The sequence below is a fragment of the Takifugu flavidus genome, chromosome 18 (assembly GCF_003711565.1).
Source record: "Takifugu flavidus isolate HTHZ2018 chromosome 18, ASM371156v2, whole genome shotgun sequence".
NCBI classification, from domain to species: Eukaryota; Metazoa; Chordata; class Actinopteri; order Tetraodontiformes; family Tetraodontidae; genus Takifugu; species Takifugu flavidus.
The window spans coordinates 393115-407609 of NC_079537.1; the positions used below are offsets into that span (position 1 = coordinate 393115).

Here is a 14495-nt window from a genome sequence, read left to right on the forward strand (position 1 = left end):
GTGGGTGAGTCGGGTCTGCCCCAGCTGCATCGGTTCGTCAGTGAGGGCCTCCTGAATTTGAACGAGAACTGGGATTGATGGTTCCATGGGAGCTCTGCTCTGCCTGGACACATTCCCTGAACTCCTCACCGGGCATTCTCTCACCTTCTGCCGGTGTCTCTCCCATAACCGGCTGTCCAATTGAGTCACCAGGCTGATGAGGGCCTCAAAATCCCCAGATTCCTCCCACACAGCTAACTCATCCTTGAGATCCTCAGCGAGTGCCCGGATAAACACCCCCCGAAGCACCGCGTTGTTCCAGCCGCTCTTGGCCACGAGGATGTGGTACTGAATGGAATAATCCACAGCCGAGCTGGAGCCCTGATGCAGGGACAGGATCTGGGAGGCCGCCTCGCCGCTCTTGACCAGATGGTCCGATGGTCTCCGGTTCTCCAGAACCGCCGTGGCCCATTGCACCACTCTCCCGGACAATAGATTAACCACAAACGCGATCTTCACCCTGTCGCTGGGGTAGGTGAGGGGCTGGAGGTCGAATACTAAGGAGCAATGGAGCAAAAAACTGGCACACGTGCCCACCTCACCAGAATATCGCTCCAGGATAGGCACATGGGGCTCCGGTGGTGCAGCGGTAATCGGCGGAGGGACTGCCCTTGATGCCTCCGCAGGTGGGGAAGGCAGAGTCTGCTCCGTTCGTCCCTTAGTGAGCAGGGCCGTCACGCTGGCATTGAGGATCTGGAGTGAGGCCCAAATATTCGAGAGGAGCTGGTCGTGCTGTCCCAGCAGCCTCCCCTGAGCCTCCAACACTCAATATAAAGGTAATGTCTTAATGCAGAATAGTTTTGCTGCATCACTATAAATTGTTTTCTACCTTTTGATCATATCTTCTTGTTTCTCTGGTCGCCGATTTTTGCATGTCCTTCAACAGATTACTTTCTGCTCCTTTTTCTTATGATCGTTGTACGTATTCCAATGCGTTTGGCAAAAGTAGACTGGTGGGGGCTCCATCCGCAGCGGGAGGAGGACCAATCAGCAGCGGGAGGAGGACCAACCAGCAGCGTGAGGAGGACCAACCAGCAGCGTGAGGAGGACCAACCAGCAGCGTGAGGAGGACCAACCAGCAGCGGGAGGAGGACCAGCCTAGCAGCTGGAGGAGGAAGCGGAAATCAACGCAAGTTTATTTGAGGAGCTACGTTCGCTCAGCTTCTGAGGACGGGGGACATTAGACGTACATCGTTTGTTGAATACAAAGAGGAACTAGGGAGTGGAGTTTTACATAATATCGCCTGTTCTTATACGGTGGCAGTATCTAAATAGAATATATCGAGTGGTGAGTAATTTCAATGTTGCTCGTAATGTATAGGTTGTACCTCATTTCCTTGCGCGAGGAAGAGTGCGAAAATTCAGTGAAGGGTGCTAGGCTAATCATCCAACTATGTTAGCAGCTACAGCTAATAGCGCTATTAAAAAGTGTTATCTTCCCGTTCACATATGCCATCGTGAAGCTAGCGCAGAGGCCTCTGGCGTTGGTGAGCCACCCGTGTGCTTGAAAATATGACATGTTTTTAATTGTGTCACCGGGCAGTGTTTGCTGTTGGTTTATTAACATTTTAAGCTATGATAGCCGTACTGCATTAGCGTTATTGTTCTGTGCTCGTAAGCGGTTTATGCTAGAATTTGGCGTCGTTGATCGCTGGGAAGGCTGTTGTCTTTCAGAACAGACGCGATCCGCTCAGGTTCCCTCAGAGGGTTTTGGACAATAATGTGAAATTAATGTAAAATGTCTCAAACGAAGGTATTTTTTAAAAGCTGGATTATATTATTGAAGACTGCTTCCCTCCTTGGATCCTAGCTTTCCGTTCTTTTTATGGCTTCGTCGTATTTGTGTCGATGGTGCGTTTTGTTTGCGTGATCTACAGATATATTAGCAATCGGTTAACTCGATGTTTTGGTTTTGGGTTGTTGTTTTTGTTTTGTTTTGTTTTTTTACTGCAAATGGATAATGTCGTCCAGGTCAAGAGACTTCTAGAAAGGAGTTGTAAAAGAAGTTGAGGACACAAATTATGCGATTGTATGTTGGAACGACAGCAACCAATTCTCTCTCTCTCTCTCTCTCTCTGTCTATCTATATATATATATAGATATCTATATATATATATAGATATATATATGTGTGTGTGTGTGTGTATAAAATAACAATGTCCCGTAAATAACCGCTTTATTGGCCTTCTTCTGTGTAAAGGCGTGCAGTTTCAGTGTGATCCTTACGAGCTCCTACATGTTATACCAGCTAACAGCTTAATGAGATAACATGGGTTTATCTATTCAACTCAACAACTGTGGGCTTTAGTCAGTCTCTTTATCAGGCGATGTTTAAGTGACTTATTCTGTCAATCCAGGTTAATGGCTCTCAAGCAGAGTACAGGAAGGTCTCGGTGTGTCGCGTTTACAGGTTAGGAGGCGCATTAACATGTCTGTTCTGGACATTGCAACAGCACAAGTGAATAAATCATGTGATGTCTAGACAAAATGACTTCTTCAGAATTACAGTGTTGTTAAAGGAATAAGGTTTTAAAATGAGCACGTAAAAGAGTTGCAGAGGGAAGTAGACATTTTGCATGTATATTCAATGTATTCTTTCCAATACAAATTTTAATATTATACTTTACCAAATGTATATTTTTTGTATATTTATTGCTCACATTTTTTTTTATAAATGTTTTGTTTTTGTTGTGTCAGTGTTTACCTTTGATTGTCACTCTTTCTGTTTGCAGGTACCTCACCCTAACCTTTATGTGAGGCCCAAGCACTAAAGGAACGGGTCATAGATTGGGGGCGAGACTTAGAAAGACATCTAATCACCAAAGCCTGGATTCCTTTTTTAAGATTATTATTTAGCCCTTTAAAAGCCAGCCAAGCAGTTGCTAGTGCAAAGCAGGAACATGGAGGCCGTTGCCAAGTACGATTTTAAAGCTACTGCTGATGATGAGCTAAGTTTCAAACGTGGAGATATCCTTAAGGTAACTGACAATTTTATTGTTTTTAAGATACAGCTATTGTGTTGACCATATGAAGTTGATGTAAGAGCCATTTATGGTGCGGCAATGTGCATTAGGAGAACCTCATGTACAGTATACACATTTTTACTGAAAAAGAGCAAAAATTTCATTTGTATTTGGTGTTTACATGTATATTTGATTTGTGTTTTACACTATTGTATAAGGTGACAAATTGTCACTTGCTATTTTAGTGACGCTGAATGAGCCAGAACTGGCAAAAAGTCAGATTCAAATTACAGCTTTATCATGCCACAGTGTGCTAGTTAACGTCACCTACATTTAGGCATTCAAATGAGTGGTTTGCATGGTAACTTTACTGCAAGAATATTCTGTATTTGATTCAGGTTTGAGCCTATGTATGTATACTTTGCATGTTTTTATTCGGGTTTTCTATGAGTACTGTGATTCACAACCACAGCCCAGAAACATGCACACTTGGTAAGTTTCACCCTGTGTTTGTGAGAGTGATCCTTAAGTTGTTCCTTATGGGCTCTTTCCTGAGGCCTAAAGTCTCCTAAAGTGCTTTAAAAGGTTTTTCATGAAGTACGTTGGTAGCTTAGTCATATTTACTCATTTTCTCTGACGATTATCGCCATATTGAGTGAAATGTGGAAAGGAGAGTGCAATCTTTATCTGCGATCAGAGTGACGGCAGTAAGCAACGCATTTGAGAAATCCTCAGAATAGAGTAACTGTCAGTTTCCAGATACCAGTTCTATGGTAGATGGCTGACTGCTTGGTTACGTAACATTAGGGTGACCGTTCTTAACCTGATGGTCAGTGGGTTGGCTGTGGTGAACAGCCACTTTGCTTTTCTGCAGTAGTTGATGAAAAGAAATGATGTGATATATGGAAAATTATGAAAGGATTTTTACTTTCAGGGCACATATGACGTGGACAGCTTCGTTAAGTACAGACAGGTTAGATCAGTTGTTTTTAAATTGTAGATCTAGCCATTTAACCGTTACATTTAATCCAATCAAATATTTCCCTATTTCGGTGCTTAGCACAACAATGTCTAAGTGGTTACCACACTGTTACTTTCTTGCACTGAAGTAGATTATGGGAAACGTCTGATGTTTTCAATCGCATTTTGAATGTTTTCTTCTTTCAGCCCATTGAGGTAGTCATCCCCTCTGGTGAGGCGGGCGCGTGTGCCTAGTCGGACAGAATCAGCACCTGTTGTGAATCTGCCTGGAAATGTATCTGCTCACTTCATGTCGCAGTTGTTCTCCTTTCAGACTCATTTGCACATGCACAACAGATTAGATTTAGAATGGGTGGTGTGGTAATGAGCGCCGTTACCTCACATCAAGAGGGTTATGGGTTAAAATCTCCAGGGACTTCTCTGTGTGGCGTTCACCAGGTCTTCCTCTGTCTGCAAATGGTCGGTTGTCTTTGTATTATGGACCTGCAAAGAGCTGGCTACCAGAGTATATCCTCGCCTAAAGGCAGCTGGGATGTGAGAAAGGGTCTCTCTCATTGAGATAGCACCCAGATGAACACTTTATATGTATGTAATATCTGTGGAGTTGAGACATGACTTTTGTGATACAAATGTAAGGTTTTTTTCCCAGGGAACTTTAGTCCAAATGTTGAGCAGGATAGAGATGATGTGATTCAAAATTTAATTGTCATGCACATTAATTACAGCAACAGTCACTGGAAATGAAATATTAAAGCACCCATCTAAACATATAAGTAAAATAAAAGGAAGAACAAACAAAAGATGAGGAAACGGAAGAAACCTAAAATGTTTCTAAAAATGCTCCAGTGTGCTAATGTGACTGCTACAGTTCAACAGTCTTATGGCCTAAAAGTGTCTGTAGACAGCATTTCTTTTGATGAGAAGGTTAGTATCGGTAATAATTTAATTAAATAACAATTTAATGTGGTGGATATTGTAGAACGTTTAGCTATTGAGTGGAACTTGTTGATATATTAAAGTGTTTCTCACAAGAGTGCGGTGGTGAATTCCCAGGGGAAGGGAGGAGGGCACAAGCCCAACTGGCGGCAGCAGCTCAACATGCCTCGGGTGGTTAGCTTGTTGGCTAACAATGCTAACGTTTCTGCACATTTTGAGCTTCCAAAAATGTGGAAAAACATGTTCTAGTAGTAGGGGGGTTCCTGAACACCTTCAGAGCATTGCCAGAGTACCTTTGAATAAGGTACCAAACCCGAACCTCCAAAATCCTCACCTGGGCCCTGTCATGAGCTGTCGACCCATCCACAGGAGTACCCTGCCTTCGACCATGTGTGCACCCTTCCCGTGACAACAATAGGCGAAAAGCAGTTTAGAAAATGAAAGTTGAAGTTGGGACGGCAGTAGCCAAGACTGTAGGGGACGGGGCTGAGAAGGGGTTAAGAAAAAGAATGAATGTTAAACCTGTGCTGATGAGAAGCAAAGTAAAGGCACATTAATAGACAAAGCCATTATAATGCGTGTAAGAACAAGGTAAACCTAAAATATACCATACGTTTTATTTTATTGTAAATTTAATAATTGTTTTTGTTTGAGACAATCAGTTTAAGGTTTTTTAAAATTTGACTAAAACCATATTGAATAAGGAGCAATAGTCCGAATGTGGGAGCACATTTACAATTTACATATTGTGACAGTGCGTGCGTTGAAATAGGAGGAAGTGAGACTGTGGTATGAGAGTTTTTCTTAAAATAAACAGACTTTGGGGGCCGTTCAAGAGATCTATACAGATATCTTTCTGCCTAAATATTTTCCTTTGATCCTTGCTTGTAAGAAATGGTTGTAAGTCGATGCAGTAGTGTATCTAGTCATAGATTTAAGCTATGGCACTCAGCATCTGCACTTGTTCTCATCTTTTCCTTAAATAAATAGATTCACATCCTCTCAGCTGACGGTTAGTGTTGATCAGCAAATCTTTGATCATGTAGCCTTGTCTCAAATTTGACTTTTCTTGTCACCTGTTTTGTCTACTCCTTTGTTGTGCAGTTTAAAAATATTCAAAGTTACAGGAAATTGTGTTTACTATATCTCTTAGTATAAACATGAGCTCGGTTTTATCTCTTCCAGTTTAGTCTCACTTCATCAATGCCCAGGATAACATGTTCCATTTTTAATCTCATCTAAAAAAAAAATACTTCACCGGTCTTCTTCATGTTAGCATGAGTATGGAACAGGTGTACCGATGTCAAATTAGTTTACATTTTAATTTTTGGATTTAATGGGGCATTTATGAGTAGAATTTTCTGTTGATGTGAGCTTAGTTTGTATAGTGGTGCCATAGGTCAAATGTTGATGTATTTTCTTCATTCAATGTTGTCATAGTTGTCATCTGTCAGAATGAACTGAAGTTGCCTTGTTCGCCCTGGTTCTAAACCCAGACGCACTCAGAATGCTGGTGCGTTTATAAGGCTTTATCTTGTCTATCTGGCTGAGCTATTGAAGTCAGATTAAGTTGCACTCCACAGTAATCCCTGCTCTTACATTCACTACCGTACATCTCCATGTAGCAGCTTTTTCTTTTTGTGTCCTGCCCATTTCGTTTCTGCACACTCATTATCTCAGTATTGATTGGACACTTGTGCATGAATATTTCTGTCATCCTCATCCATAGTGCAGTAACAGTTTCATGCATTTATGCATTAGTTTTATCATTTGTAAGCAATTCTAGAATCTTTAAAAATGTTTTGTAAGCATTTTTATTATGTCTCAGTAATCTTTTTAGTTCCTCATTCCAAAAAAAATCTTTTTTTTTAAAGTATCTCAGTATTGTATTAACACAGTTATGCAATTTATTGTAATACAGTGATGTTTTCTGGGTTGAGGGTAAGTGATACATGTGTTTGGTGTCATGTGATGTTAAATGCTGAATGGTTTCTCAATGGTTCAGTCGGGAAGAATCCAGTGGCAGCTGTTGACAAGATGCATCTGCTGACAAGATACAACTGTTCCTACAACTATTGAGGCTCAGTTCGATTAAAAAGAAAAGAGAGAATTCAAAAGAGAATTCATATCAGTCACCACACATACATACACGTGGCTCGGTGTTGACTGGAAACAAAGAGACGGGGCTCAGACAGTTGCAGTAGTCTTCTCTGGGAATTTAGGATCCTGTCAAACAGGCATTTTATTCCTTCATGCTTCTTCCTCATGGGTTGCAAGCATCTATAGCCATCTATCTATCATGATCCAAATTGTCATTGTCAACAGAATAATTTATCATAAAAGAATAAATAAACCAAAACTTTGTGCTGATGCAGAGTGCAGGTTGTGTTTGAGAGTTTCTGGCAGCTATGACTGCCTTTTATCAATCTGTAGAACTCATTTTGAGACTCTGGCTAAACTACTTCTGCATTTGTTTTTATGTTTTGTAAAATGGTCACTGAAAAGTTTATAGCTGTTAAATTTCCTTTAGTTACAGGTTTTTGTTCAAAGCTAAATTTAGCAGATTGACAGTGGTTTTTGAAATGATTATGTCACTAACTTGATGCTTTCCCCCCTTAAGGTATTAAATGAAGAGTATGATCAAAACTGGTACAAAGCAGAGTTAAGAGGAAAAGATGGCTTTATCCCCAAGAACTACATTGAAATGAAAGCCCATCCGTAAGTATTAACCAAACTGCAACAAAACCCACACAGTATAGCTATCGTGTTGAACTGGTCTGGATTTTCAGTTAAGATTCTTCTTGAAAAACATTTGGAATATTGATGTGGATATAAATTGCTTGAATACCTACCCAGAAAACATTTGGTCATATGGGCATGACCTTTTCTTATATCAAGGAAACGGGAAACCATTCACTTACTTAATATTGTGTATTTCGCAATCTTTTCAGTATTTCGCAATTAACAGTAAAGCAGTTTCTGATCCATGGAAGTCTAAACTTTATTCAGAGAACTAATTTTTGCAACTGTTACTACACTATGTTAAATCAATTTTAATTTCTATTTAATGTCTGCAGAAATGGCACAAAACTAGAAAGGTTGTATGGACTACAAGTGTGTCAGCCTGGTAAATGTTCCCTTGTTTTCTGCCCGCTGCAGGTGGTTCTATGGAAAGATTCCTCGTGCCAAAGCTGAAGAGATACTCAACAAACAGAGGAGGGACGGAGCATTCCTCATCAGAGAGAGCGAGAGTGCGCCAGGTGACTTCTCACTCTCTGTGAAGTAAGTAGTTTTACAATCTACCACCAATGAAGAATAAAGTGTGATTCACATTTACATTGGTTTGAGTAACTGTATTTACAGTATACACACAGTATACACACGTGTGTTTGATATGGTTCACGTCTTCATCAGTACAGCTTCAGCCAATGTCTGCCAGGTGTAGGTGGTTGATTTCATACTCAAGTGGATTAAGACAGATTTGTCTCCCATGAAAATCAATTCTATTACTTACATTTGACATTCCCAGATTTACATTGAGATTGTTACACAGATTTGAAATTCAGCTTGAATGTCCTGATTTAGGTGCCTGGTGTTGAAGTTAAATGAATTTAATATGCTAATAATCAACAGAATGGATCAATCCCATTGGTAGTCCCCAATCCCAAGATCCTCATTCCCATTTTCACCACTCCAATATCTAGCTCTCTGGCTGAGGTCTGACTGACCAAGTATTATGTTCCTCATGGGTTTCTGTCCTAACCTTATACAGGTATGGAAATGATGTCCAGCACTTCAAAGTTCTTCGTGACGGTGCTGGAAAGTATTTTCTTTGGGTGGTGAAGTTCAACTCCCTCAACGAGCTTGTAGAGTACCACCGCACCACCTCAGTCTCCCGCAATCAGCAGATCTTTCTGCGAGAAATTGAGCAAGTCACTCAGGTAACATTATGCATTTGTACATAGTGACAGAACTACAATATTGTTACATCTTGCTTGATTAAAAATAAGTTTTCCTCTGTATATCCTTCTGGCATTTTCAACAGGGTTTAAACCAGTCAAATAGATTTCTACATAACCAAAACTGTTTGGGCCAATTCTTGCCCATGATATAATATGTCACTTCCTTTTCATTGCTTCCAAAATAGAAAATGTAGCATTCTTAGCAACAGACAAAGCAAGTTTGGCTTTTGTCACATCCCATCAAAAGACCTTTGAAGCATTTAGTGTGATGATATGATTTATGGGATAAAGAAAAAGGTTCCCAGAGACGGCAACATGCTTCAAACAAAAGTATGTAGAATATATATATTAATAAGGATATGTAAGTTGTAATGATGTTTTTAAAAATACAATTTAATGAAGACATCTGGAACCTTTGTGTGATGTAACTAAATCACAGCATCAAATCTAAAAACAGTTTTTTTTTTTTACTCTAAGCAAATGTAACAAACTAATATAACCCTAATTTTGATAAAAACCTTTTACTACTGAATAAATGTTGGATTAATGATCCAAATTAAGATTCATGGTGGTACCTGATTTAATTGTGGGAATGGGTAGGGAAAGTGCCGAGCTTGTAACTTTCCACAGCTGAAATTTCTGGCAAAATGTAAATTAAGATCTCTTATTGTGGAGACCCAGAGGAATAGACTCCCTTAAATACAGGTAAACGTTGGTGTAATTAATATGAACCTGTTGTTGATATGTTCTACTTACTGAGACAGACATTTAAAGCCAAGGTGGAACAGGATTTTTCTCCAAAACAACTTAATCTGCTTTTCAAGAGCTTATCATCCAGCACTGGTGAAGGGTTTCATTAAACTTTATGGTCCAGACTCATTGCCCAGGATTTATTTAAAACTAGGATGAAGGTTTCCAGAGTGTGAAGACCTCCAAGTCCTTTGCAGGACGTAACTTCTGTTTTCAAGCGTCATTGGTTCAGAGTCTTCAGGACTACAAAGTCCCAACCCTGGAGCCTGGGGACAGCTTCATAGACTCATTATATTAATGTTAGAACCTTATCTTGAGAGTCTGTGTCATCTGTTGAACACATTGACACACACCCATTGTTGTGGAGCTGTCCAGTGCTGAACTCACAGGCCTGGTGTGTTTCAGCATACACTGAGAATGTTATTAGTCTCATTCACCCATTCACCGACAATTAAATCATCCTGAAATACTCTCTATTGGTCATTCTGATCAAACCCACGAGGGTCATAGACAGGCTGTGCTTACCAGTTAAAATCAGAACTTAAATTAAGACACGATGCAATTGTATCTTTGCTTGAATGTCTTGAACATTGAGGTTTAAGTGCCTTCACAATAAATGCGTGATGGAGATTTTTCACAAATGTCGTCAAGACCATTGTTGTATGCAATAGAACATAAAAGAAAGATGATTTAGATCTCTTCTTTAGAAAATTATAAAAATATACACTTTGCAACCTATTGTCTGTTGGAAAAGTGCGTGTCTGTCAGGGTTAAAGAGGTATTGCTTTTTTTCTCTGTTGCCCTCTTTTCTTTTAGGTACATGTTTTATGGACGCTTTAAATGATCTATTCAAAAAATTGCAAGTAAGCTAAACATGCGCAGTGCTTTGTGTGACAGTTGGCGACAATAGATTGTCCTCCATGATGATGAAGTCATGACATAGGGGAAAAATCAGCAGGCAAATTCCCGTAAAAAGTAGAATATTTTGAACTTTATTAGGGGATATGGGGAATTTTGCTTCCATTGCATATTCGCCGCAGGATTTGCACTGCCCAACTTGAATTGGCATCCTCACTCTTGTATGTATTGACTATGTAAACTGGATGTGCTAATTGTATCACTCACATAGTGTGAATACAGCTTTAGATCTTCTAAATTAAAAGACTAATGCTCTCTGTCTTACATGTTGCAGTTAGCTGTGAATGGAGTTTCATAAAAGAAGGTTTTTGCCAAAAACTGTCAAAGTTTTTAAATTGTAGAGTTTTGTAGGTCGTTTGTTGAAACAAATGAAAGTATAGAGTAATTCAGGAAGAGGGATTGGTCGTATTCACCATTTATGTTTGCACCTTTATTTCATCACACCTTCAGTGAGCCTGTTTTGTTTTCCTCCTTCAGATGCCTCAGCACCCAACATATGTGCAGGCTCTCTTTGACTTTGACCCTCAGGAGGAAGGTGAGCTCGGTTTTCGTCGCGGTGAATTCATCCAGGTCCTGGACAACTCTGACCCCAACTGGTGGAAAGGAGGCTGCAATGGCCAAACAGGCATGTTCCCGCGCAACTACGTCAAGCCCATCAGTCGGAACATGTAAATGGTCAAGACCATATACACGGCAACCAGGCAACCCCACCACCACAACAGCAACCATCACCATTTTCATCATTATTGTTCTTGATACCATCAGCTCACCCTCCCCCAGTTCTCCCCTCGCCATCCAAACTCTCTCTCCTCTAGAATCCTATCCACCCCCTCCGGTGTTCTTGGTCAAACCACACAATAAAAGGAGCAGACAGAAAGAAATGCAGGAAAAAAACAGATTGTGAGAGTTGGAGGAACAAAGGAGAAGTAGTGCAGCATTACTGTGTGGCTGGACGCTGAGTATAATGTACTTCTGGATGTATTTAGGTGGTTTATTTCCTTGGTGAATACTTTGACCAGGATTTAACCATCTGTGAAACAGAAATTAGGGCTCCAAACTTCAAGATTACCAAATGATTGTTCCTCTCCCAAGTACTTATGTTCTCCTTCACTTCTTAACATTCTGCCTTTTCTTTTTTGCAGCATGCCTTTTTAATTACCCAAATGCAGATGAATCCTGTTTTAAAAAAAATGTTGAAAAAAGTTTTTAAAAAAAAGTTTTTAAAATGTACAAACGTGAAGAGGAAAAAAAAAATGCAATCTGCGTCTGAAGTTTCCATGTTTAAGATTGGCACATTTGCATTGTATATCAGCCATCGGCTGTATAAATAAATCAACTATAGAAGAGAATCCATTTTTTAAGAATATATATTATATATTTCTATGTGTTATGTCTGTTTTACCTTTATCACAAATTGTATTTTTTTTTTCCAATTTGTAAATTATGTTCAATCTGTTAGTCTGGATGAGACCTAGTAGCTAGAATGTGTTAGATTGTCAGTCAGGTTTTTTTTTTTCCAGATGCACTGTTTATCCAGGGTCATAAATTCCATTGAATAATGTCTCTTTACTGTGAGGCAAGAAAAGTAAAATGAATTCTCTTAAAGAGACCCTTTGCAGCAAGTCGAGCCATAAATTCAGTCAAGATTACCTGTACTCAACTTTTTCAAGTCCCAGTATACAAAGGTCAACCACCTTTTCATAAACAATGTATTTATTGCAGCCGCTGTGCTTGGGCAGTGAATGTAGCTGACTTGAGTCCATAGACATTAACATGAGGGAAGCAGGATCGGAGAACTGAACTACTCAATCATGCAAGGGATCTTTATTAAAGCTATGCTGAAACATTTCTAGATAGATTGATGTATGTGGACAGGGTACAGGCATTAAGAATGCATGAGCCGCCGCCATATGCATGCATCTGCAGGCGTGCTTCTTCTTGATTTATCTCCATGTACCAGAGAAACTGAGTCCAGACAGTCCCATTATGTAACCAGCAGTGCAGATTTGCAGCTGTACCACTTCAAAGACTAACGGTTGACAAAACTGAGAAATTGTCCTTTGTGCTAAAAGTTGAGAGATCCATATTGATGTCTTTTTTTTTTCTTTTTTTGATGTATGTTTAGTCCAATGTGTCATATGGTAGAGCACTTTTGCCGTACATTTAGATCTCCAGGCCCCTGTGTTTTGTTTACAGCGTTTGTTGGACTGTTTTCGTCGTTCTCTCTGGATAGTGCCTTTCTCTCTGGTGTTTCAGTGTCTCCGACCTGCTACTTTGAGTCTGCCCACCCCACCCCTACTACTTTATGGGGTCTGCCAATCCTTGAGTGAGAAAGAGTGTACATAATCCAGACTGTCCCATCTATCCTTGCTCCTCTCCTACATCAAACTGCTTCACCTTGATTGTCTCCAACATGAAACTCTTATTTAAATGTTTCTTGCCTTGTCTTATCTAATGATACTGTTTTGTTTTTGCGCTTTTTATTTGCATTTGTTTTTGTTTTGTTTTTTTTTAATTAATAAAATGCAATTATAAAAAGAGATTTTTCTTTCTGTGTGAGACGGCTCATTATATTGTCATTGTAACACACAAATACGTGACATGTTTACATGTCTCACTGACCACTTTCAACAAGGTATGGGTTGCATTCCTCAGATTTTGGTCCGTATTGAGATGATGGCATCATGCAGTTGCTGCAGAATTGTCAGCTGCACGTGAGCAGATTTGCATCTTGAATGTGCAGCTCAAAATTCTGCAGCAATTGCATGATGCCATCATGTCAGTATGGGTCAAAGTCTGCATTGAATTGAGATCTGGTGACTGGAGGCCATTGAAGTACAGTGAGCTCATTGTCATGTTCCAGAAACCAATTTGAGATGGTATGAGCTTTGTGACATGTGTATGATCCACCACAGTGCTCATAAAAGTATGGACATGGTCAGCAACAATACTTGGTTAGGCTACGACATTTAAACAATGCTCATCGGGATGATGGTGTGCCAAGAAAATAGCAGCAGCAGTAGCATGAACTGTTGATACAAGGCAAGATGGATCAATGCTGTCAAACTGTTTATTCCACATTCTGATGCTGCCATCTAAATGTTGCAGCTCAAATAAAAACTTTTCAGACCAAGGAATATTTTTCCAATCGTCTATTGTGCAATTTTGGTGTGAATTGTAGCATCATTTTCCTGTTTGCTGACAGAAGTGGCAACTGGTGTGGTCTTTTGATCCACAGAACTGCTGCTCACTGGCTATGTTGTTTGTTGGATCCGTTTCTGTGAACTATAGCGATGGTTGGGTGACAATCCCACTAGATCAGCAGTTTCTGCAATAGACAGACCAGCCCATCTGGCACTAACAATCATGGATGTTCAATGTCACTTAAATCCCCTTTCTTCCCCGTTAAGGTGCTCGATTTGAACTTCTGCTAGTTGTCTTGACAATGTCTACATGCCTAAATGCATTGACTTTCTGCCGTGTGATTGGCTGATCAGCTATTCATGTTAAAAAGCAAATGAACAGTTGTAATAAAGTGGCTGGTGCCTATTTTATTCAGAGACAACTTTAAAGAAACAAAAACAATGAATAGAATACCAGAAGAGACGATGACCAATGAAATTATCCCAGAAGCCTGTTTTTTTTAGTGTTTGATGCAAACTGGGCATTTAACAATGTAGGCGTTTGTACATTGAAGTTGATAATTATTCTGACCCAGATCAAGGTCTTTTTGAAGACGACTTTAGTGAATCAAAAGCATCATTCTGGAACAAAACATTAAATATTTACATGGGCATAGAAAATTGTGTAAGCTGAAGGAAGACTGAGAAAACTACATTGGAAAATTGTTAAGATAATAAAGCATAAAATATAGATATAACCACAAGCCACAATCTTTGTAATGTTGCAGGTACAGCCCAAAGATTAATTTGCTGAACACTCATAT

At 39.8% G+C, this 14495-nt stretch overlaps 1 protein-coding gene across 2 annotated transcripts; it reads left to right on the forward strand.

Moving 5' to 3' along the window:
* Positions 1–1107: 1107 nt before the first annotated feature.
* grb2b (growth factor receptor-bound protein 2b) lies at positions 1108–13686 on the forward strand. Of its 2 annotated transcripts, none has more exons than XM_057014367.1 (6): positions 1108–1327; positions 2772–3017; positions 7540–7637; positions 8079–8201; positions 8692–8860; positions 11027–13686. In XM_057014367.1, exons 2-6 carry the CDS (start codon positions 2940–2942, stop codon positions 11219–11221), a joined length of 663 nt encoding a protein of 220 aa, XP_056870347.1. In that variant the 5' UTR covers positions 1108–1327; positions 2772–2939; the 3' UTR covers positions 11222–13686. The 2 variants fall into 2 exon arrangements, with proteins under 2 accessions (XP_056870347.1, XP_056870348.1); XM_057014368.1 differs by having other exon boundaries at positions 1322–1526.
* The last annotated feature ends 809 nt before the right edge of the window (positions 13687–14495 follow it).